This window comes from Erpetoichthys calabaricus, chromosome 8 (genome assembly GCF_900747795.2).
Source record: "Erpetoichthys calabaricus chromosome 8, fErpCal1.3, whole genome shotgun sequence".
NCBI lineage: Eukaryota > Metazoa > Chordata > Cladistia > Polypteriformes > Polypteridae > Erpetoichthys > Erpetoichthys calabaricus.
In genome coordinates this window covers 108,771,258-108,796,531 of record NC_041401.2, presented here as the reverse complement: position 1 = coordinate 108,796,531, position 25,274 = coordinate 108,771,258, and the positions used below count along the sequence as shown (strand labels likewise).

Sequence of the window (25,274 nt, the reverse complement as noted above, 5' to 3'; positions counted from 1 at the left end):
ACTCATTCACTCAAATGAGACCAGTTTAGAATAGCCAATTGAACTAATACTGGTGTCTTTGGGATGCAAGAGGAAGATCAAAGCATCCTGAGAAAAGGCCACACAGACATGGCCAGAATGTGCCATCTCCACATATTTTATACAGTTCTCCATGCTGGGTTTGAACTCCGGACTCTTGAGGAGTAAGATAGCAGTCTTAACCACTTAGCCACCATAAGTAAGGGTTGAATAAAAGTGTAGATTATGGCAGTAACCATCCCTCTGTGTAGGAATGTGTAGCCTAGCCAAACCACCTAATGGCATGTCTCTACAACAAGGGACAAATAGGTAATCCTAAAAGGATACCCATGGAGAATGCAGGGAAAATATGTAAGATATGCCAATAACATCCAGTTAAAAACTGCTATAATAACTGACCTATCATCATGGAAAGGGACAGAATCTTTATACAGTATGTGAAACTGTCAAATTATAAAGTCTTTTTAACGAATTTTGAGTTGGAAACATTAAATGCTTAGATTACGACACCACACCCAAAACAGGAAAACAGAATAAGTGCCATCAGAAATGGGAGCTAGACAGGAATCAGCAACAGTAAGATACCATTATATCACAGAGTGGCCACTCACACCAGGCCAGGGCTGCATAACTTAATTATATGCATTTTAGAACAATCAGCTATGAGAGGCTGATGTTCTCTGTCTATTGCAGAAGTATTCAAGTATCTGTTCTGTGTAAATTGAAAGGAAAAATGGATTTGTCTCTAATTTCATGAAATGGTTAAGCAAAAAGGGAATACTGCTTGAGGGTGTATTCTAGTATAAAACAGATATGAAATTCACAAGAAATATATACTATGATCTTGAACTATTAGATACAGGAATTTTGTTTAATATTGCATAATGTGTATAATAAGTTCATAGTAATGGACTTGTACCCTGACTATCCCTGGGCTTAGTTCTCTAACTGATGCTGGAAATTATCCCAAGGCACTATTCTATTACAAAAATGTAAAAATACCCAGTAAATGCTGAAAAGAAAAGTTACTGCATTTGAGATGAAGTCTGGTGTGTGCTTTTTAATTGCAAAGTACACATAATCTATGCTGTGGTAACAGGGGATGATATTAATTATAGCTTTCCAAATCCAACAGCTTCATTAGACTTAGTATTTAAAAACGATCCACAGTAAACCTACCAATTAACCTTTCACACTTATTGTCTTAACATCAAGAACTAACGCTACATTTTGAAAATGAATTCAGTTTGAGGAATGTGTTCATAAACTGAAACAAACTGTAACATTTGTGGACTCTAAACCAGGACAGGATATAGTTTCTTGGGGTGCACAGCTCAACAATGTTAAAACCCATGTGCTTTAATAATGAAGGGAGATGAAGTCATGGACATTGGTAAAATCATAGATAGATAGATAGATAGATAGATAGATAGATAGATAGATAGATAGATAGATAGATAGATAGATAGATAGATAGATAGATAGATAGATAGATAGATAGATAGATAGATAGATAGATAGATAGATAGAGTGGATTCAGAAAGTATTCAGACCCCCTCATCTTTTACATACTTTAGTGAGCTGTATATTTAACTTTAAATGGATAAATCTGCCATCTTTACCTACCAATCTACACTCAATAACCCATAATGACAAAGTGGAAACACATTTTCAGAACAGTAGTCAAATTTATTAAGAATGAAAAACTGAAATCACACATTCATATAAGTATGCAGACTTATTTCAGCACTTTGTAGAAGCCCTTTTGGCAGCAATCTCAGCTTTGATTTTTATTGGGTAAGCCTCTACAAGCTTTACACATCTGGATTTTGGCAAGTTATCCCATAGTTAATGGCAGATCCTCTCAAGCTCCATTAGACAGGATAAGAAATGTCTGAAAACTGCCATTGTCAGGTCTCTTCACAGATGTTCAAAGGGGTTTAATTCTGCAGTTTGCTTGGGCCGCTCAAGGACACTCAGAGGCTTGTCTCAAAGCCACTACAGCATCATTTTGGTTATATGCGTCGGGTCACTGTGTAACGGTGCTTGAAACTTCAACTCCCAGCAGTCCCTGCAGTGGCTCTGATTGGTCATCTGCTGATGGAGCAGGGTACAAGGAGGTACAAGGAGACCAGAACGACATTTAAAATGGGGCTAGTGTTACCAAAAAAGGGAAAGTATTTTGTGTTTCATGTCTGACGTTCCTGTCTGTCTACCTTCCATTCTGATACCTGTGGATTCTTGTTTTGTCCTGGATCATCTCTTGTTTTGGACTATGGTCTGTCTGGTGTCTTCCTGCACATGGGGACTGTCCGAGGATGTGTTGCCATCCTGTGAAGAAAGGAGCACTCCTGATCCCATTCATCCATCTTCTTTTCGTCAGAAAATTCTGGTAGGATTATCTTTACATTCCCATTCAACGTGCTGACTTCTGGACGATCTACCTCCATCATTGCATTTCAGCCATTGCCGTTTTCCATGGACTTTAAAGTGAGTGTGTATTGTACATCACCGTAAGGTTTTCATTTATTATTGTTTAATACATTCTTTATTTGTTGTTTTATTACCGGTGGCTTTTTTTGTCTCTGCTTGTGAGTGTGTGAGGGTTAGGCCAAGGCTGAGTGCATCTCTGGAATCTCCACCAAAAAATAAATAAATCACCATCTCTTCGACGGTGTGAATCTTAGCAGCAACGGACCACTACGACTTTTGCACTGAAAGGTAACCAATCACCCTAGTCTGCGGTTGCTTGCACTCTTAAGCAGGCAGCATATGTGACTGTATTAATCCTGACCAGTCTACCTATACCCCCAACACATGATGCTGCCACCACTATGATTTATCACAGGGATGGTATTAGTCAGGTGATAAGCAGTACCTGGTCTTTGCCAGACAAAGGGTTAAATTCTTGTCTCTTTAGACCAGAGAATCTTTGTCCTCATACTCTCAACATCTTTTAAATGCCATTTGGCAAACTTGAAGTGGGCTGTCACAAAGCTTTTACTCAAGACCAGCTTCTTTCAGGCCACTCAACCGTAAATGCCTGCTTGGCAGAGTGCTGCTGATATGGTCATCCTTCTGACAGTTTCTCTCATCTCTGCAGAAAACTTCTGAAGCTCTGTTAGAGTGACCACAGGGTTCTTGGTTTCCACCCTTATCAAGATCCTTTTTGCTTTGTTATTCAGTTTGGGACTAGGAGACTAGGAAGAGTACTGGTGGTTCCAAACATCTTCCATTTCAGAATTACTGAGGACACTGTGCTCCTAGGAACACTCAATGCTTTAGAAATGTTTTTATACCCTTTACCTGATTTACACTCCACCACAATTTGATCGTGAAGGTGCAGAGAGAGCTCCTTACATTTCACAAGTTTTGTTTCTTTTTTTCCTGTCCTGACATGCAGTGTGAATCGATGGACCTCATATACGCTTGGTGTGTGCCTTTCTAAATGATGTCCAATCGAATGAGTTTGCCAGAGGTAGACTCCAATCAGGTTCTAGACACATCACAAGGATAATTAAAGTAAACAGGACGCACCTGATCACAATTCGCAGTGCTGCATCAAAGGATGTAAATACTTTTACAAATTAGAGATTTCAGTTTTTAATTTTTGATAAATTTGCAAAACGTTCTAAAATCGTGTTTTCACCTTTCATTATTGGTTACTGAATGTAGAGTGATGGGTTAAAAATGGCAAATTTTTCAATTTAAAATTAAATTTAAAACACAGTGAAGCATACTGAAAGTGAAGGGGTGTGAATACTTTCTGAATCAACTGTAGATAGATAGATAGATAGATAGATAGATAGATAGATAGATAGATAGATAGATAGATAGATAGATAGATAGATAGATAGATAGATAGATAGATAGATAGATTTGTTCCCTTTCTGGTAAGTTTGAAGATGACGCACATTTTGAAAGATTACTTCTAATTTTCGGTGTATTACTTTTTGTTCAGTAATATTTTTTTAGAAAGAGGGTATGGGGGGCCCTTAATTTATAAGTGTGATCTTGGATAGGGATGCCAAGCACCTTGGGTCAGCTGCATGAACGTCAAAGCCTCTTTTAACATTAAACATGTTCACTCTGGTCTAAAAGCAGAAATGTGTAAATTATATTAAACTCGAATACTGATTTTAATTATTCACAATTAATGACGATTAAAAGGATCTGACCTTACAACTGACTTTTCTCAGATGACCCCAAAGCAAAATAACACAGCAAATTCAAATTAAGCAAAGATCACACAGATATGGTTACACAGAGCAAGCTGACACATCCCGTAAGTCATACCAGCATGTATTAATAAAACTGCAAAAAAATTCTATAAGAGGGAATTATTCCTTTCACTCTATGTTTCCTCATTATTATCCTCAAAGCAAATTTGCTAAGGACACACAGAAATATATCTACAGAAGAAGTGTGCTAACTATATAATAATTAGTGGTTAACTGTCAGGCACAATTAGAGTCATTCAATTAGAATAATTGCCACTGTGCCACTCTCCCAGCTGTATTAGATTTCATTGGTTTGCATTTCCTAATATCCTGTATTTTGAGACATGCTGCTATAACTTTATATACACATATTACTGATGTAAAAAATACTTCTTTTCTGTTACATGTACTGTGCTGGCCTCACAAATGGTGAGGCAGCTGGTGAAAAGCAACTCAATAGAAAAGTCTCAGGTTTCATGCTAATGTAATATTTGACATCCATCATTTAAATATATAAGAAAGCAAGCATTCAACTCTCTGACATATACTGTATTAAACCAGTAAAATGCAAATGCATTAAATAATCCAAATTACTTTTTCAACCAGAGCCCACCGCATTAAAAATGGTGATAATTTCATGCTGCACATTAGTTTAGATGAGAACAATGACAACACCACAGTTACAATTCAGAATATTTCTAATTTATGCACAAAGAGTAAGAAGCTAAAGCTACAATATACAGTATTGTGGCAAGTGGCTGGGGGTGGTACCCAGCTGGGATGCCCAGGAGGACCAGAGGAGGGCTTACGCCTCCTCCAGACCACGAGGGGGCAGCTGCCCTGGTGGCTTTGGGGACCACGGGAATTGTGCTTGGAAGCTCAATCTTATAGGGGCCCGTGGTCTCTGCCAGGGGGCGCCCCAATGCCTAAGGAGCCCTGGCCTTCAGCACTTCCGCCATACCCAGAAGTGCTGGGGGGAAGAAGACCAGGGACATCCGGAGTGCTTCCGGGTGCACAGCTGGTATTTCCGCCACACTGGGGAGTGCCGGCAGAAGAATATCAGGAGGAACCTGGAGCACATCCGGGTGATTATAAAAGGGGCCGCCTCCCTCCATTCGATGGCTGGAGTCAGAGGAGAAGGATAGAGCTTGGTGGAGAGGAGTGGAGGCGGTGAAGAAGGCAGTGAGAGAAAGGCCTGGACTTTGGGGGAGTACTGGGGTTGTGTGTGTTTCACTTTACTTGTAAATATTAGTTGTTTAATAAACGTGTGGTGGTGCTTTAAACATGTCTACCTGTCTGTGTCTGGGCTGCTTTCCACAGTATATTAAACGTAAACTTAATGAATAGAGAATCGTTTATTTCCAGCTATCACTCTCTGGTGTACAGTTATTTCAGAAGACTATGATCGTCAATTATTTTATGAATATAAGCAAAAAGCAACAGACTTTGTTAGTATACTATGAGTTATTAATGTGTTTAGTTTGTTTTAATGTATAAAACAAGTCTCTATAGCATAATAACAAGAAAAGCTGGAATGTACAGTATACAGGTGCCCTGGCAAATGGTCTCATTTTCCCACTGTCCCTGAACAGTACTACATAAAGTTGCTTACAAATAATGTTTTGTGTTACAGTAAGTTCAGCATTTGTGACATTTGTGGCTGATGTGTGGGGCTTTAGAATACTATATAAATTAAAATGTTCATAAAGGATGGGTAGCATCGTGGCACAGTGGCAGCGCTGCTGTCTCGCAGTAAGGAGGCCGGGATTCGCATCATGAGTCTGCGTGGAGCTTGCATGTTCTCTCTCTGTCTGCGTGGGCCTTCTCTGGGTGCTTCGGTTTCCTCTCACAGTCCAAAGACATGCAAAAATCGAGGTGAACTGGTGATATTAAATTGGCCTCAATGTGTGGTTTGAGTTGTGTGTGTATGTGTGTGTGTGATCGCCCTGTGATGGACTGGCACCCTCTCCTGGATTTGTTCCTGTCTTGCACCGTATGCTAGCTTAGACAGGCTCCAGCACCCCCCGCGACCTTAAGCGGGTTAAAAAATGACTGAATGACATAAAGGATACCTTTCAAAGTTAGAAACCCTTCCCTTACTTTTCATGTGAAATAGCTTTCAATTCCTAAAATATATCTTCATTTAAAATAAGGATTGAACTGAAGCACACCTTTAATTCAAAAGTAGCTTTTGAATAGGAAATATATTGTGTAATTTGAATAGATTTCCTGACACAAATTCAAGTTAAGCCCACACGCTTACTGTACAACATTGAATCAAGAAGTAATTGGGCAAATGAACTGTCAGTTCACCTTTTCCTAATGATCACAGGCCATAGAGATTTATTTCTTCTGGGATTTGTGTAAACTGGTGTATTGTTTTTCTCACCACCATTGCCAGCTTGCCTACCTTTTTATGCTTATAAATTATTTACTTACATTAATGCTATTAAGGGATTTATGAACCTATTTAAATAAAAACAATTCTACTCTCTCCACCATTCTTGCTCCAACTCGATATACCATATAAATAAATTAAAAAATTGAATATTGATTCACAAATTATATATAAGTATATATAGATTCGTATTTATACTGTATCTTAATATTATATACACATATTAATGATTATGATTAGTTATTTAATGTCTTATTTTAATTGTATTGTATTTCCAAAAATGTGACATGTTTTCAATTTACCAGTAGAAAGGTAATTCAGACAGTTTTACTCTATATATGTTTACTCTATTACGCACATAATACAGCAGTGTTTTTGGAATGAAAATTGTGGTAGGCCCACAGAGACCTGCGAGAGAGACTCTGTCAGAAGGGATGGGGTCATCCTGAGAAGCAATGCAGAGGATGTGTGTGCATGTGAGAGAGAAAAGAAAGAGAGATGATCAAACACTTAAAGGACAGAACTTCTAATCTTCTGTTTAAATCCATTGGCCTGAGTAATTGGTTGTGGCAATCTTGGGAAAGATCCAGGTTTAGATTGGCTAATGGAGTCAGAGAAAGTGAGTGTAGTTGATGTTGCCCTTGATGCAGGATGAGGCATAGCTGGCAGCATGAATGTGGCAGAAAGAAATCATTGGGAGACACATTGAAATAGCCGTGGAAGATCAGAAAGATGGCAGTGGCATTTGAGAATGGCCAAGGAAGCAGATGGCTTCCAGTAAGCCATACATGAGGGAGTAAAGGAAAGAGACAATGCTTTTCACAATGTATTATGCTACCAACACCAGTGATGATAATATGTCAACTGGGGATCTATCAACATATTGTTATAAAATTACAGACTGTTATAAAAGATATCTCAACATTAACATCAAATACTCAACACCAAATGCAGAAAATCAAATGAATTTTCATAACATTTTTAATCTTTGTTTAATGATCCATGTGCTACAGTATATTTAACCGTACATAAGTAATCAACATCCATCCATCCATCCATTTTCCAACCCGCTGAATCCGAACACAGGGTCACGGGGGTCTGCTGGAGCCAATCCCAGCCAACACAGGGCACAAGGCAGGAACCAATCCCGGGCAGGGTGCCAACCCACCGCAGAGTAATCAACATGATTTATGATAATGATGCCGGCTTCTTCAAAATAATAGGATGTACAAGTTCATGCACCCTTTAAATTGTATCACAAAACAAAAAAAAACAATGTGCTTCTTAAAAGGGCAAAACTGAAAACATCAGGCTGTGCATGCAGCCATGTGAACAAAGGTATCTCTGGAATGCTGCATCTGGAAACAGGTTAGCAGAATTAGGCACCAAGAAAAGGTCACCCACCCAAAAATACAGATTTTTTCTAGATGCAAAATTACATTGAGAATAATATTGAAAACTACCAAAATTTGATTATGACAACTAAGTTGACTTTTCTATAAACCTGTTAACAATATATGTTAAATAATGGAAACCAATTTAGTTCATTGTTGCACAATAGTACCATCTTCTAGGACAGGGGTCCTGGAGGGCCGCAGTGGCTGCAGGTTTTTGCTCCAACCCAATTGATTAATAAGAAGCTCTTATTGCTCAAGTAACACTTCAGGTTCACTTTTGTTGTCTTGCTCATTAAGATTTCGAACCCTTATTGGATATTTTTTTGTCTTAAACAGCTGTATTCTTGGTTTTTAATTGCTCCTAATTAGCAGTAACATGCAAATGACAAAATAGACCAGCATTTCTCCATTTAGCTTGTTGCCATTTATACCTGTGTGTATTTATCATACACTATTGGGTTTAATTAAATACTTGGAAGAAAAGCGAAGAGAAAAAAGTGAAGGACTGATAATTACTCATCCATTTTAGCCTTCAAATCATTTGGATGATATCCTTAGGAAGGGGAAGAATATCTAGGATATGAGAATGACCTGACTTAGCAGAGTTAAAGCACTAACAAGCCATTCGCAAGAATAGCTTTCTAATTAAGCAACCGGATTAGAACAAAAACCTGCAGCCACTGTGGCTCTCCAGGACTGTGATTGAGGACCCCTGTTCTAGGACATGGGGAGAAAGTCCTACGTGCCCATAATGCAGAGACACCACTTACATAAACCATGTAATATTCTGATCTTGCAAGATGTAATAATACTCATTATTCTTTAACTCTGCTTCAAGTTCTACTTTCATTGGCCATTTCTGACTCCGATCATACAACTTTTGCTGCTTTGTTGCCTTCACGGTTGTGGTGGTTTATGCCAGTTAGGAGTTAGTTAATACAGACAGGTGCTCACACTGACAGGACATGTCCACAACACAACATTTTCATTTGAAAACACACACATAAGTCTCCACACTATGCCTGTCTTTTTTAACACTCGGAAACAAAGACTTTTTGAAAACACTCTCCAGAACCATATACAGTACTTCTGAAAATGCCATCTCAGTGTAGCAATGTGGATGGGTGTAAACTTAGACTTTCTGAAAAGGCAAACTCTGCTGATTTGTCACCCTCACGGAAGAAAACTATATTCCAACATAGTGGACATAGAAGATTTGCTTCTATTTGATTTTGCGGGGTGGGGTTTGATTTGTCTTCAATTTTGTTGGGTTATAAACTGATCTATTTGTATGGAATGATTACAATGAAAATTAATAAAATAAAAATATAAAAAAAAAAGAAGATTTGCTTTCAATTATGCTTGCTGTGTTGCTTTCCTGTACACATCTAAATTACGTTGTGTACAATTTAAATGCTGCATGCATATGCAAAAGGCAAATAATTTACCAGTCACTACAATTTTGTGATAAATCCTGTGGTAAGCAGTGTTATCATCCCTTCAAGGATTGTTCCTCCAATGTGTGCATGTCATTGTAGGAAAATGTCTACATTATATACATTTTTAGTTGTTATAGTGCGGCTGGCGGTGCTCTCGCAAACAATATGAAAAGTCTAACGTGGACAGAGATTGCTTTAGTTTAAAATTGCTGTTTTTAAATGAAAAGGTATTCGTGTGAAAGTAGCCTCAGATGAGGAAAATAAGCTCTTCTCAGCTCAACACAGGACACCAGCATATTTAGCTCACTTTATTAGTTTAACTATAAACCCCCTCATGCTTTTTAAACCTCATATCCTGCTTTCTTTGTTTGTCTCCCTGTTGCTGTTGAAATATTTGCCAAATTGGCAGCAGATCCTGTGCATATTAATATATTTGTTATTATATGCTTGTTGAATTTCATAACTAACTTGCATCTGATTCATGATTATTCTGTTCAAAAACTTACTTGCACAGTAGAACCAACAGACCACAATTGCCCTTTCCATTGCACTCTACATTAGTTAATATTTCATGTTAGTGCTATCAGCAAATTCCTTATCTCACCATTAAGTTAAATAGTTTATATGCTCAATTTGTATGCGGTCTCTTCAGGGTTTCTATTCTGCCCTAGTACTAGGGTGTTGTACCGTGTTAGCCATTATGAATGTAGAGAAAAGCCAAGCAAAATGACACCTTTTATTGGCTAACTAGAAAGATTACAATATGCAAGCTTTCGAGGCAACTCAGGCCCCTTCTTCAGGCAAGATGCCCTATTAACTTTAAATCCTATCGCTAGAGAAATGTATGTAGTTGTTGAACAATAAATAAAGATCTCGGCTTCATATATGTTAAAGAGTTTCATACTATTATTTTCTTTAAGTAATGGTCAAATCTATATCTTTATAGGTACTTATTAATATAACATACTTTTAAAATATCTCCATTAGAGTTAGAAGGAAATGTTTTGTTCTTGTGAAAGGAATAACTTAGAGTGCAGGCAGTTACTGATAAGACAATGAATGATCTCTGTAAGCAATAAAACTGATAAATGTTTGCTAACTAAGAGTCACCAAACATGACCCAGCTCTTGTTGGTATGAAGTAAGCAGGTTGACATTGATTGATGGAATGGGAAGAGTGGGGTGGGAGATGTTTAAGCTCTAAAAGTGCAAACTGCATTAATGATGGCATTCAGAACTTAAAGTTCTGGTTCAATATTAATGCTATTAAAGACCTCCTTTTGTTAAATTAAAATACTGTGGCTTATTTTCTTCCACTATAATTACATCAGTCATTACTCTTTTAAACGTTCAACTGCTTTGAAGATTTTCTACATTGTTCCAGTTGTGTCTTTTTTTGTCCATCTGCTTTAGTTTTTCCATAACATTCTTGTTTGAGACTTTACAACTGAATGTTTCCAAATTCCTTCAGTCAACAACATCATTTCTTAAATTCTTTTTATTCAGCAAAGTTTTAATCACGTTAATATCATCCATGCACTTTCAAGAAATTCACACCTTCTACATTCTGCATCTCCTCTTTTAGCAGTTTGTTCTGATTTCTTTCAGCTCACCTTGTCACCTCCCGCCTTTATTTCATACAGGGCTTTCCATCACTTTCACATCTCCTTAAGTGCCATCACCATATCAACATTCAGCCACCAGAACTCCTCGTACCTCTGTAGTCCTCTTGTCAAAACATCTATTAATTATTTCTCACCTAGACATTGTTCATTGTTCACGCTAGATCAGCGTTTCTGTTTCTTTTTGGTGTCAAATCACAAAACCTGTTCTTTTTTCGATGTAACTGTGTTTGTGACCCACCTGGGTCCCCCCTTGGTGAATAGAGTGCGATTGTTAGGGTGAATCAAGCGTGATTATCAAACTGGGAGGGCATTGAATGAGACTCGCTTCGCAACACACTATATAACACACCGCCATTGTAAACAATAGGAACTCATAACCCAACGGTGACAGCTTGCGACCCAGTTGATGGGAAACACTGCTGTAGATCCTTCTGAAAACTCATTCACTTTTGATATCAAGTACATAGCAGATAAACTTTTAACACTGTGCTGATTTAGCTTCCTACCATTCAGATCTGTGAATATCCCTGTCTATTTTTTCCTGATGCCTTTGACCAAAAGATCTGCTAACAACTGATAGAAGGAGAAAACCTTCACACCTTTATCATATCGCTTCTTTTCACAGGTACAGTTAATTGTTCTCTTTAATTTACCAGGCTCAAATCTTTAGTTCTTTTATTTTCTTCCTCAATAAGGAGTAGGGTGGAGTAGTAGCTCTGAGGCTAGGGATCTCCACTGGTAATTAGAAGGTTGCCGGTTCAAATCCCATAAATGCCAAAAGTGACTCTACTCCGTTGGGCCCTTGAGCAAGGGCCTTAACCTGCAACTGCTCCATCCTGGGTATGGTGTTAATCTGCATCCAGCCCTGCATGTAGGCCCTCCAACCTGCAGGGAAAAACCTGGGGGTTGGTGTCAGAATTGGTACTCCAGCCACCATAAAAAACCTCACACTGGTTCCACTCCATCTGACCTAGTGTGGTGCTGAGGTGTCACCCATTGCATTGCTGCACTCAGGTCCTAATCTGGGATTCTGAGTTGGTTTGTCGTGTGGTGGTATCAGTGCATGCTCCTAACCTTTCAATTAGGTGTTGTAGACCATAATTTCCATTTAAATACCAAAGTGCAAAAACCTACAAACAATACTCGTACCAAACTTGAAGCAATACTGCCTCTTCTTCGAAGGATGTCACCACAACATCCTTTCCAAAAACTGACCTTTCTCTTTGTTACTTCTGCTAACTTGCTGAGCATGCTGACTACGTTCATCATAAATACAGCAACAGTAATCAAATGAAAGTGCCTAGAAATTTCTAATGTACTCTCAGCAGCCATATTTCAATGTTTTTTTTTCTTTTGCAGATAATGCAAACTCTTCTACAGCTCCTAGAAATTCTAATCCTTATAATTAAAAAGAATCACATTGACTTCTGGAGAGCTTACTTTTTAATAAGTATTGTATGCTTTTTTTTCCAGTGAGCTCCTTTTGTAATGTTTTTACTCTTTCAAAGATTACATTCCTCTAAGAGTCTATTACACTGAGGTACAGTTTCGACTTTGGCACAGTCACCTGACTTCACCAACTTCAGAAGTTATTTAAATATTAGGGATCACATGTTGCAACAAAAGCAGAATTTTTTGAAATTCCCTTTTGCTTATAAATCCTTTTATTGTTCTTTGCTCAGTTTATTTATCTTCTTTCACCTTATTTGGGTGATGTTTTGTCAACATTGGAAAATATATTTAAATAAATTACATTGTAATTAAATTCTACTTAACGGTTAATTTAATCCTATTTACTGTGCATTATACAGTCAGACTCCCCAAAGATTTACTATTGTATGAAACTGTAAATCATATTAGTTCCACAGTTAATTATGTCAGCATTATTTTAACAATATGTTGCATTATTTTAAAGTAAACAGTGGATTTTTCCTTCTTAGCAGGAGTCCTTTGAAAAAGATATGTTGAATTCTCTGAAGCCTTGTTCGTTAGTCTAAATATGTCTTCCTAGGAGCAATGTCTCTCATTGAATGGAGCAAACCCAGAGAAGAATAATCGTGGCCTGTAAGGTGTAGCTATGGAATCAAGACTGAACTGATCTTGTGGTTCACTGCACCCTGATGTCACGTATTCTAGTGGCTCCCAGTTAGTGATGCATTTGTGGTCTGGCTGCTAACTGAAACATACTGCAGAATGGTGTCTGATTCAGTCCGCAGCTTCTAATGAACTAATGAAGAGAAACCTCTTATATTGATATTACCGTACTCTGTGGCCAAATATTGGCCAAGCCTGCGTTTGCAAGATATTTAGTTTTTCTTGTTTTTAACAGCAAATGAGTGGTCAGGGAATTAGAAAAAAATTTTTAAATAGATAAAATACCTTAGATTGTGGTAGTATGTTCCTTAAATGGTGAAGCCTTATGGGTAAACTTCCAGATAGCTTTTTTACAGAAAATACTGCTCCACTCAGGTTTAGATGATCAGTAGTGTAAAAATGTTTCCCAGCAGTTTGTATGTAATGTGAGACTAAATATTCTCAACAGGGTTTAAATCTGGACTGTGAACAAACCAAAACATAAGACTGGTGGTCTTCTTCTCAAGACACTTCTTGGTGGTCTTTGTAGTGTGGGCAGCAGCATTCACTTGCTGAAAAATAACTTCTGATCGTTGAAACTTCTAAGTTGTGGGAAGTTAGTCAATATTCCCCTATACTCAGCAGTATTAATCATAGTGAACCTTACAAATAGTGGAGTGCAGGAGCAGGATTTTTTAGACGTAGGCAGTGACTGTTTTTAATATAGTATGTGAGAACACCAACATGGGGTGAAGCCTGTCTATATTTAGTATTCTGTAATAACCAGGATAGAACGCAGGGTATTGAGGTCTTCGAAACATTAGGGTCAAGTGACCAAAATTTTATACAATTCTCAGTGTTTGGGCAGAGTGTGGATACAACTTTTAACTTAACTTATGTAGGGCAAATTTTGAGCATATGCGGCAAACTTTAAAAGGGATAAACTGAGAGGTGTGGAGACAGTCGGGGTTCAGCAGAACAGGTTTAAAAATGTTTTACATATAAGGCAGGACAAGTTAATCCCCAAACTGGGAACTGGTCTTCTTTTATAATACGCTACAGTGGTTGTCTGTTTGTTTGTCCAGGATTTTAAATCACCAGTAGCTCGCAAACCGTTTCACCTATTGACCTGACATTTGGTAGCAAAAATCTCAGTTCAAGAAAATGTATCTTCTGCGTTTTGAGACATGCTTATGGCAAGAAAAGTAAACTGAAATAATGCATTTTATCAGAGATTCAATGTCCTACTTTGTTGAGGTAAGGGCAAATTTATTGCTTGTTTGTCTGCTTGCAGTGGCAAATGTGGGTGGAATTATGTAAACTCAATAACGCTAACTCATACCAATCAATCCATAAATATATGGCAAAAACATGTAAAACACATGCAGACCCTGACATTGTGAGCCAGAACAAAAGCTCTGTGATCGTCCTCAGCCTATGCTAGAACACCTGAACTGCACTTACTAAACCTGATTAAACTTAAGTGAATTGTCACTAGCATTACCTCTTCTTTCCATTGCTTAACTGTCATTGAGATCCATTCACTATTATATTTCTCACCAAGTCTATGAAGACATCTGCCTGGAACATCAAAGTATAACTCAAACTGTGATTCATCACTCCCAACAACTCTGCTGAACTACACTGCATCAAAATTCCCACACTCTGACAAAAACTGCACTCTGTGCTTGATATTTTCCTCAGACATTAGTGGCTTGTTCTTGCAACTTCTACCCATAAAACCAGCAAAAGACAACCGACCGTCTGAGGTCTTACTTTTCTAACAATTATTCCAAGCTTTTTTTTCTTTTCTTTCAGGACCATAAATTTCAGATTGTGGTCATCCCTGCCTGGAGTAGCTTTGGGCCTTTCAGATCCTTTACTTCTAGAAACATCATTTGTTGTTTGAAAACGTTGACCTATTCTCTTAAAAGCTGAGAGAAAAATAGGGATTTTCTGTGTGAAGTACAGAAATATGGTTCCCAACAGAAACCCCAGCATGATATTTTGCTTTATTTGGAATGTTTTTTCACACATCATCTCACTGGGACTCACAGCACGGCGTGTTGTAGGTCTCTTCCTGCTCTGCCACACATGACTCCATTTAAAAGCTTGTTAACAAGTCGAGGAGCTGCATCATGTGTGGTTGATCACTAAATAAAAACTTTTCTCCTTAGGTTAAAACAAAAAAAAACTGAAATAAGTTATTTTCGGAAATGTCTGCACTTGTAGACATGTGTTAGTTTGAATTTTACATTAAATTTTTAATCATTATGATAATTGTACGTTTCTGTACAATATTTCACAGGGGTTTCCAGCTTTTTTCAAAATAGTTTATTACAGCAAAACTTTAATAGCAAATGATGGTACAAAGCCTCTAAAGAGACTATAGCAGGTTTTTTAATGTGCAATATGTCCTACCATTACACAATCTGCATTGATCATAAATGCATTTATGGAAAAGCTCCCTCGCCCATTTTTTTGCTGGATAATATAATGTGTTGGAGAGTATGATCATCTCATGGTAATGATGTCCTACCATGTTGAAAAAACAGCATAGCATAAGATTACATCTAAAACTAAGAGATGGAAGTGACATCAATACAAGGACAGGCAGGGATGAAAAGCTAAAAAGATGACGAAACAAAATTACCAAAGCCCAAAACACAAACTGGAAATCAAACTGAGAAAAAACACAAGTCTTAACTCCCTAAATAGATTTAAATAGCTAAATGTACCATAAACATTTTACACAATGTCCAGAAACTTGGACATTGGTAGTAGTTAACTGCTATATACATTGTCAGCGTTACGATGGCACATGTCGTACTTCTGGTAGTTATGGAGAGCCAGACTTAACTAACAATATGGCTGCAGGTATTGAAAAGTACAAAATGGATGACAACTGCAACTGAAAATGGTGGTACAATAATATTATAAAAATGACAAAAATCATAATAACACCAGTAACGGCCATCATGCAGTGAATACACTTGACTTGAGCATTCCTCTTTCTCTGTACATTTAGCATTTGTTTGCTCAGAGGTTGATGCGCTTGCTGCTTCCTGTGCAGCTCTTCTTTTCTCCACCCAAGCGGCCTGCTTAGTCTCTTCTTCTGCCTGCATCTTTTCATGTTAAAACTGATTAAGTCAGTGTTTATGTTGCAATTACTTAGTACGTTTTCTTTAATTTTTCAGTTAGGCTGGCACTTAAGTCTTCAATCTGCCTCAAGAATAATTTAAGATATGAAGAGGTAGGGGAAGTAACAGCAAAGGTGGTAGGGATGAGAACGGCGGCCTGCTGGCCACTGCCAAGAGTTGATTCTACAATAAAATAAAATAAAAATAAAAAGAGGAATATCCTTGGAGGTCAATCATCACCCTGAAAGTGGATAGTAGACGTCACATAGTACTGTATATGTGTACCAAATTTCACATCAATAGGCAAAACGGTTTGCGAGCTACAGGTGATTTAAAATCCTGGACAGACAAATGAACAGCCACGGTAGCATATTATATATAAAGATAGTAAAAATGACATTATGCCAAAAAATAAAGTGAAGAATTGGATTCTACAAATTCAAAAACCCTGAAAGAATGACAGACAAGATCTAGCAAACCAGTAAAGAAAAATAGAATAAATAAATTCTATTTTTAGGTAATTATACTGCTAAATTATTGTTAATTGGCTAGGTCTATGCAACTCTGCTATGCAAGTCAACAAATTTTAAATTATACCAAAACCAAACCAAATGCAGACAAACACTCATATGCATTTCTTAATACCAAAGGCACTACAGAGTGCTGCTCGGCTCCTTGCTCTTGTCCTCAGATAACAGGGCTTCAGTAGTTTCATATTGTGGGTTTCCTGCAGGCAGCTGGCAACCTTGGGGACACAATTAGCCCACCAATGCACGCCACTTCATTCAGTGCCCTGTAAAATTCCAACTACAAGATACTGAGCAAACAAGCAGTTCATCATCTTCCACCCTCAAGTGTTGGTCTACGCAGGACTCATAAACAGAGTCTTCTCTTCTGCCTGAGGCTTTTTGACATTAGGGTTTCCCGCTGTCAGTAACCTTATATGTTAAGGCTGTCTGTGAATCTATGGAAAAAAGTCTGACGGTCAGTAAAATTATTCCAAAATGACATAAACTGTAGAAATTGCTCAGTTTCTTGTTGTAATAAAAATTATGTGCACATACAGTACAGTGTGATTTAGTTCAATTTTCTCTAGTGCGATACCCATGCCCACATAATTGACCATTTTTACTCATGTGTATTGATTATAAAGAGCACAAGCAGAACGATGAGTCCATTAGTCTAAAACAACATATAAGTGTGCAATTTTCATAGTGAGCAAAAGAGGATGGCTGCTTCAGACATGACCAAAAACAAACAGTGCAGGACTGCAAAAGCTTCAGACCAATAAAAAGGCTTCAAACGTTTCAATGTATGGCCATAAAAGACAATAGAATACCTCATCATAGTAGAGCAACCACAGGGTTTATTTAAAAGATTATTTACTTCTAATGTTTTCACTTTGAAATTTTGTGTATTATTAAATAATCTGCAAAGTTAGTAGAAAGGAAAATTTAGAAAGTCTCATCAGAAAAAAAAGGATATTTAAAGTTAATTTAAAGTCGTCAGGTTGGTGTGGTGGTTCTCTTCCCTGGCCTGATCTCTCTCTCTCTTTCTGTCTCTAATATTAAGATAGACCTTACTCTACTCCAGACCATTGTGAGGAATCAAAGACTACAGAAAGATGACTGTAGTATGAAAAAGACCTAAGGTCAGTTTTCGCATATCTTTGGAAATGCTTAAGTACCCTACTGAAAGAATGATAAATGTGAGTAGGCAGAAATGGTCTTAAAGATGAAGTGGAAATGTTGTGCATATCCATGTGTCACTGTCTTTTTCCAAATATTCTATTACCACTTTATTGAAAATGATGTTTTTATTGTTTTACTGCCTAGAAATCCTCTCTGATGGACAGCTTTTAAGTAATGTGTACATTTGCTCATCTGTATATGTACAATACAGAGTTGACGGACTCGTTCACTTATTCATTCATCAACAAAAAAACTATTTCCCATTTAGCTAGAATTCTGAAATTTGGCAGGATGGTATATCTACTTTTGTAAAGAAAGGATGATTCAGTATTTTAATATTTAGAGGTAAAGATCCCCCCCACCCCCACAGCAAAGAAAATAAATACCCCAAAATCTCAATAAATGCTTTGTCGGATTTGATTAAAATTTGGTGAGCTTATACGAAAAAGAAAATAAGCGGACATTTTGTTTTATTTGTTGATATTTATTAATGTTATGCTAACATAGATGCTCTGTGCTGACAGCGTGCTTTATAGATGCAGTAGAGGTGAATGACAGGCCACATGAATAATACCACTAACCAATATGGTAGATGGATCATTGAAGACAAGGTGGTGTCCTAGACAGGGAAAATGAGATGTGATCATGCTGTGAAATGCGAAGAGAAAGTTTGTCGAAGATCAAAAGAGACGTAAAGTTCAATGGTTAGCAAGCCCCTCTTTTTACTGTTGACTACTGCCACTCTTAGATGGGTACTAGCTCTCATCTTGGTTATCTATTCCACTTTGTCAAACTCCAGCCTTCAGTCAAGGTGCTGAAAACTGACCCCCTAAACACTCCCACTCTTCAATTGGTATACCACAATTTCCAAGGGATAAACATTGGTATTAGATAGTAGCTCTTGAGTGCTTCATTCTCCTTGCTCTTCACGTTAACACATCAGTGTAACACACGGGGTAACGGCACTTATGTATATCCACTTCAAACTGTGCTTTGCGTATACAGTGATCCCTCGCTATATCGCGCTTCGCCTTTCGCGGCTTCACTCCATTGCGGATTTTATATGTAAGCATATTTAAATATATATCGCAGATTTTTTGCTGGTTCGCGGATTTCTGCGGACAATGGGTCTTTTAATTTCTGGTACATGCTTCCTCAGTTGGTTTGCCCAGTTGATTTCATACAAGGGACGCTATTCGCAGATGGCTGAGAAGCTAGATTGCTTACTTTTCTCTCTCTCTTGCGCTGACTTTCTCTGATCCTGACGTATGGGGATTGAGCAGGGGGGTTGTTCGCACACCTAGACGATACGGACGCTCGTCTAAAAATGCTGAAAGATTATCTTCACGTTGCTATCTTTTGTGCAGCTGCTTCCTGAAACGACATGCTGCACGGTGCTTCGCATACTTAAAAGCTCGAAGGGCACGTATTGATTTTTGACTGAAAAACAAACTCTGTCTCTCTCTCTCTCTCTCTCTCTCTCCCTGCTCCTGACGGAGGGGGTGTGAGCTACTGCCTTCAACAGCTTTGTGCTGCAGTGCTTCGCATACTTAAAAGCCAAACAGCCCTATTGATTTGTTTGCTAGAGATTGTTTTCTCTATCTATGTGACATTCTGTGCTCCTGACACGCACTCCTTTGAAGAGGAAGATATGTTTGCATTCTTTTAATTGTGAGACAGAACTGTCATCTCTGTCTTGTCATGGAGCACAGTTTAAACTTTTGAAAAAGAGACAAATGTTTGTTTGCAGTGTTTGAATAACGTTCCTGTCTCTCTACAACCTCCTGTGTTTCTGCACAAATCTGTGACCCAAGCATGACAATATAAAAATAACCATATAAACATATGGTTTCTACTTCGCGGATTTCCTTATTTCGCGGGTGGCTCTGGAACGCAACCCCCGCGATGGAGGAGGGATTACTGTACATCTCATATCTGCAAACTTTAAAGGGGGACTACAACTGATGAAAAATGCAAAATGAAATATTGTACTTGAGTGAACAATGCAAACAAATCAAAGCATAAACATCTAATAATGATAATAATATATATTCAAATTTCATATTATTCCTACTAATTACTCCTTTCAGATAAAAAATAATAAAAATTGTGTTTTGCATTGGCCATCAACAAAAGCTAAGTCACTAAGAAAAGCAGGAATGTTTTACTCATGGAAAATTGTGTATAGCATGTTTAAGAGTAAACAGTTCCAGTGACCTAATACTATTATTTTTATTACTAATTATGTGACTGATGCCTTTATCCAAGATTACTTAGCTACATGTCTTTTGTTTTTTCCAGTTGGAGCAAATGCAGGTGAATTGATTTGCTCCTCCTCATGGTTTGAAGTCCTAGGTTGAAGACGATAACCACTACACCACACTGCCTGACAATAATATTAGCCCTTAGTGTTAAAAAATATTTCTTCTGATACACTCTAACCAATAGTGCAATAATGTGTGCCTACTGACTTACAAAGCTGGGCTACACAGCTAGTGATTGAACAAATCACAAACACAGTTATTGACCCTGCCTAACGTTAAAACAAAATTAGACAGGATAACATAGTAAGAAAAAGAAAACTCCAGAACAGCCCAGTGGCTTACAGGGCATTGTCTTCTAACTTCAGTCTTTAGCTGTCAAACTTTGTTTTATCCGGTTGTCTTAAATATATGAAATATATTTAAACATATTATCTTATGCTGTCTGCGGTGGGCTGGCGCCCTGCCTGGGGTTTGTTTCCTGCCTTGTGCCCTGTGTTGGCTGGGATTTGCTTCAGCAGACCTCTGTGACCCTGTAGTTAGGAAATAGCGGGTTGGATAATGGATGGATTGATCTTATGCTGTGAACATTTTACTGAAACGTTATCTAAATCTGCATGAATCTTCTCAGAGTTTGGAAAAGTCATTGATTATTAAAGATTATTCATAGTATAAGCCTTTGACTTCACACATGATCTCAAAATGCAACCTTATTGTGACTGAAAGCCTCTCCTTCAGTTTGATGTGGGCACCAAATTTGGAAAACTAACAGAAACAGAAAATCAGGTGGATTACTGGAGCTGATGTAAAAATCCCACCAGGACTGAAACTCCAATACATCTACTGATGTAAGATTTATTGTTTATTTCAATATTGTTATCAAAACCTGTTTATTTAGTATATGATCAGAAAGGACTGGAGCTTGTTTATATATAATATAAAAGGTATGTATGTGATGCATATTTTGTTTTGAAAGCATAAATTAAATTAGCTGTGCAACTGTGTGTCTTTTTTTGGATTTCCATTTTTTTCTTTTATATACCAAGCTGCATAACAAACTGAAACTTACCTCCAAAGAAAAAACTGTCTCCAGAGCCAATTACAGAGTTAGATTCCAGCACGTTGGGCATGTCATTGTCAAGCCTTACAGAGACCTGAAATCCTCGAGTGCTCAGGCTTACAGTATGCCAAAGTCCATCACCCAGGCCATGGCCTATGAAATAAAAACAGTGAAGTTCACCATCCAGGACATATGTACATGCTGTACAGAGAGTGGATTCAGTATGTGGTATTTGTTAATTGTGAAATTCTTAGTTCCTGCATTTCGTTGCCCTCCAAAACAGTTTTTGACAAGAACAAACCATTCAGATCAACAAAGCCATCAATTACATTCACTGAATTTCCCAAAAGTGATGTTAAGTCAAAATTTGAAAATCCCCACGCTACTACTGTCTACCACACTAATCGGTAACTTATTCCATGTGTCTATGGTTGCATTCTGATGTTTGTGCAAAATGTATCCTTAAAAAGCTTCAGGATACTAACTCCCTTTGCAATTCTGAACACTTCAGCCATGTCATCTCTTAATCTCAGTTTGCTTAAACGTCTTGTACAGTATATGTTTTGCTGTATAGCTGCTTCATAACAGTATATTTTGTGTATATTTTACACTCTCTCATACACTCCACCTACTTTTAATTCTAAAAAATGGAAAGAATCTTTTTGGGTTATCGTTTGCCTTTTCTGTAATAATGCTCTCTTATGCCTTCATAAACCCTACTCTTAGCACTGGAGCTACTTCTTCTGTATACATTATGCAGCTGTTTTTTTTTCCTTTTCAACTTGCTTTCATTTAATATCATTACATTTTTCACCATCAGCATCATCAGATCAACATCTAGTCAAACCTTTGTCCTTACTAGCCTTTCATCTTCAAACTCATTGGCTAAGAAATTACCTTAAACCTTTTGCAGGAGTGGGCAATCCAAGTAACTACTTCCATGGTCAGTAACTTCCACTGTAAGTACTTGGATATCCACTTAAAAGGCCGGGCACTCCTAGTCAGGGCCGGATTTTCCTATAGGCTAACTAGGCTTCAGCCTAGGGCCTCAAGATCAAGAGGGGCCTACATTCAAATTGTTAGCAAAATTTTATTATCTCTCATGTAATTTACAAACTTAAAAATGGAAGGTGAAAGGGCCTCATAAGTGGAATAGCCTAGGGCCTCTTTTCATATAAATCCGGCCCTGCTCCTAGTAGTCATGAAGTACCCTGTCCTCCATAATATGCAACAAAATTTCATATACTAGTTAATGGACTACCTTGCTACCACCCATCAAACAGGAGAATCTCAGCCAACTTCTTCCTCACCTATCTGTGCAATTTATTTACTTCTGTGCAAACAGTGGAATTAAGTCTGGGTCACTCTCTCCAAGAATAGGTCATATTGCCTCCTGGTGGCCTCCTTTTCACACTGACATATCATAGTGTACCATGTTACTGTCAGTACAAGTTCTACTTTATTCCAAAGGGTAAAGCATTGACCACCTTCCGTGGTCCTGTATAACCCTTTCTTGTCTGCATTTCTCTCATTTGCCTATGCGCTCACCCCTATATATTGTCCGTGCATATTATACATTGTCACACACGTGCACATTGGGAGGCAGCTGAAGGGCTCAAATGAAGGTAATTCTACGCCAGACCAGGGGATGACAAGGTGCATTGATCCTTTCTCTTTTTGATTGGCAGACTGACCATGGGAAATATTGCCTGGATTCGGTAACATCACTTCCGGTTCCGGGCCCGATGACGTCACTCCCAGCTCTGACCCCAAAGACATCACTTTTGGTTCCAGCCCTGAGGATGTCACTTCCGGTTCCTTCACTGATGACATCACTTCACCTGCCTGTCTTTAAAACCACCCTGTTTGTCTGTCTGTTGGTTCTTATTCTGGACTGAAGTCTGTAAAACTTTGAACCACAACTTTCACTTTTAGCAGCCAGTTTCAAGTATACGGGCAGCTGCCACCAAACCTCTATCTGTGTCCATTTGAATCCTTTTTACAACATTAAACCGCTGTTGTCCAACTATCCTTCAGTCCTTTTTTTATTAATAGAAATTACACAAAAAACATGAATAATATAAAGCGTATTCTTCTAAAAACATCTTTGGCAAAATGATACCTTATGAGAGTTCAACACATTTTCATTGGGTGTCTAACAAATGTCTTCATCTCCAATACAAATGGACTTTGCAGTTAACAAAAGTGGTGTTTGATTCCAGTCATCTACAGAAGGTGCTGAAGCGAGGGTCAAACTGGCTTGACTTAGAAAGCAGAATATCACAGTATGTAAAAGTCCGTCCTTTAACTGTAGCAAGCAGAAATCTAACAGCCTGAAGCAGTTTATGCCAGCTGTTCACACTGGTTTGGAGGTGAGTAATGGGAATCTACTCATAACCAGTTCAGGATTAGCTCCTTCTCACTCAATGACACTCATACAAAAGGTGTCATCAAAAAGGTCTCTGGCCTGTCAACGCATGTTAATTACAATGTGGAAATACATAATAAGCAAGCAGAAATTCATTAAAGCCTGTTACAGTATATGTTTGCCAGTTGCCTTTAATAAAAATTACTACTGAATATAATTAACTTCACCATCATAAAAAACACCAAGGATGTACCTCCACCTGTTTTTAATGGACTAATGTCATTTCTTGATCATCGCCTTGAGTCAGGATTAGAAGTGTAGCATTTACCTTACAAGTATTACATTGATCCTGATACTGCCTGGAGATTCCTCCATAGCCACATTTTTTGAAAGCACTGGAAATGTCTGGACATATTGAATGGAAACTAATTTGTCAAAACATGCTCAGTAGAATGTAGACACTAATACGTAAGCGGGTAATCTTTAAATGTTTCGCACTGCACTTTTTACAGCTTTCCAATTGCTGCCAACTGTGTTCCTGTTTCCCAGCGACTTTAAAAAATGGGTTAGGTGGACAAATTCAAATATTGTCTACCCGCCATACAGTAAATTAAATCAAATCATTAAGCTGCCACACATATACCACAAATACGCCACATATAAAATGACTTTTGACCAATTAAGTTATATGTCAATGCTAAAGTGCATAGTACAGTATTTGTATAAAAGTTATCCTACTTCATTCACAGTTATTGGAATGCTCTCTAATTTTACATGGAAAATGATGCAAGTATGCAATTTAATATTATATTTGTTTTAAAACAACTTGGTTTACAAGCCTTAGAAAACAGGTTACTTGAAAGCCGAAATTCCTTCAGAGGGAAGCAAGCATTTAAATGGATAGAAAAAATTCACACAGGGACATGGGTGACATGATGCAGTTTTTTGTGACGTTGTAGATGTTAGGTTATTTAAGAAAAAGGGCCTGCCTTTGGCATTTATCTTATCTTAATCTCTCTATATATAAAATCCAACATCTGTCTGTATGTCTGTCCACTTTTCATGCGAGGACTACATAACAGATTTTGGTTAGGGTTTTTTTCTATAATTTACTTGAACATTACGCTGGATTTTGCGAATTCTCTCAATGCATAAAGTATCATAGTTTGCTTGCGGTACCGATTTATTTGCACGAATCCGAGAGAAACGCAGCAGACCAAGGGGAGGGGTGTCGGGCCCTCCTCACTCATGCTCCAGCCTCGGGCCATACCTTACCTCCGCTTAGCTAGCGAACAAGAGAACTACTTAAACAATTTAGATCAGGTTTTTTTCTATAGTTTGCTTGAACATTCCGCTTGATTTTGCGACTTGTCTCATTATGCTAGTATCATAGCTCACTTGATGTAACGATTTATTTGCACGAATCCGAGAGACACACAGCAGTCCGAGGGGAGGGGGGGTCGGGCCCTCCTCACTCATATTCCAGCCTTGGGGCATAACTTATCTCCGCTTTGCTAGCAAATGAGAGAACTACTTAACAGTTGTAGATCAGGTTTTTTTCTATAATTTGCTTGAACATTCCATT

General features: G+C 38.0%; 1 protein-coding gene across 1 annotated transcript in view; it reads right to left on the bottom strand.

The window, feature by feature from the left end:
* The window catches only part of cntnap5b (contactin associated protein family member 5b), a 544,617-nt gene that overhangs the window by 235,469 nt on the left and 283,874 nt on the right, over positions 1-25,274 (bottom strand). The window contains exon 9 of the mRNA XM_028807238.2: positions 21,331-21,474. Coding sequence (XP_028663071.1) covers positions 21,331-21,474 — 144 coding nt within the window. The remainder of the gene's footprint in view (positions 1-21,330; positions 21,475-25,274) is intronic.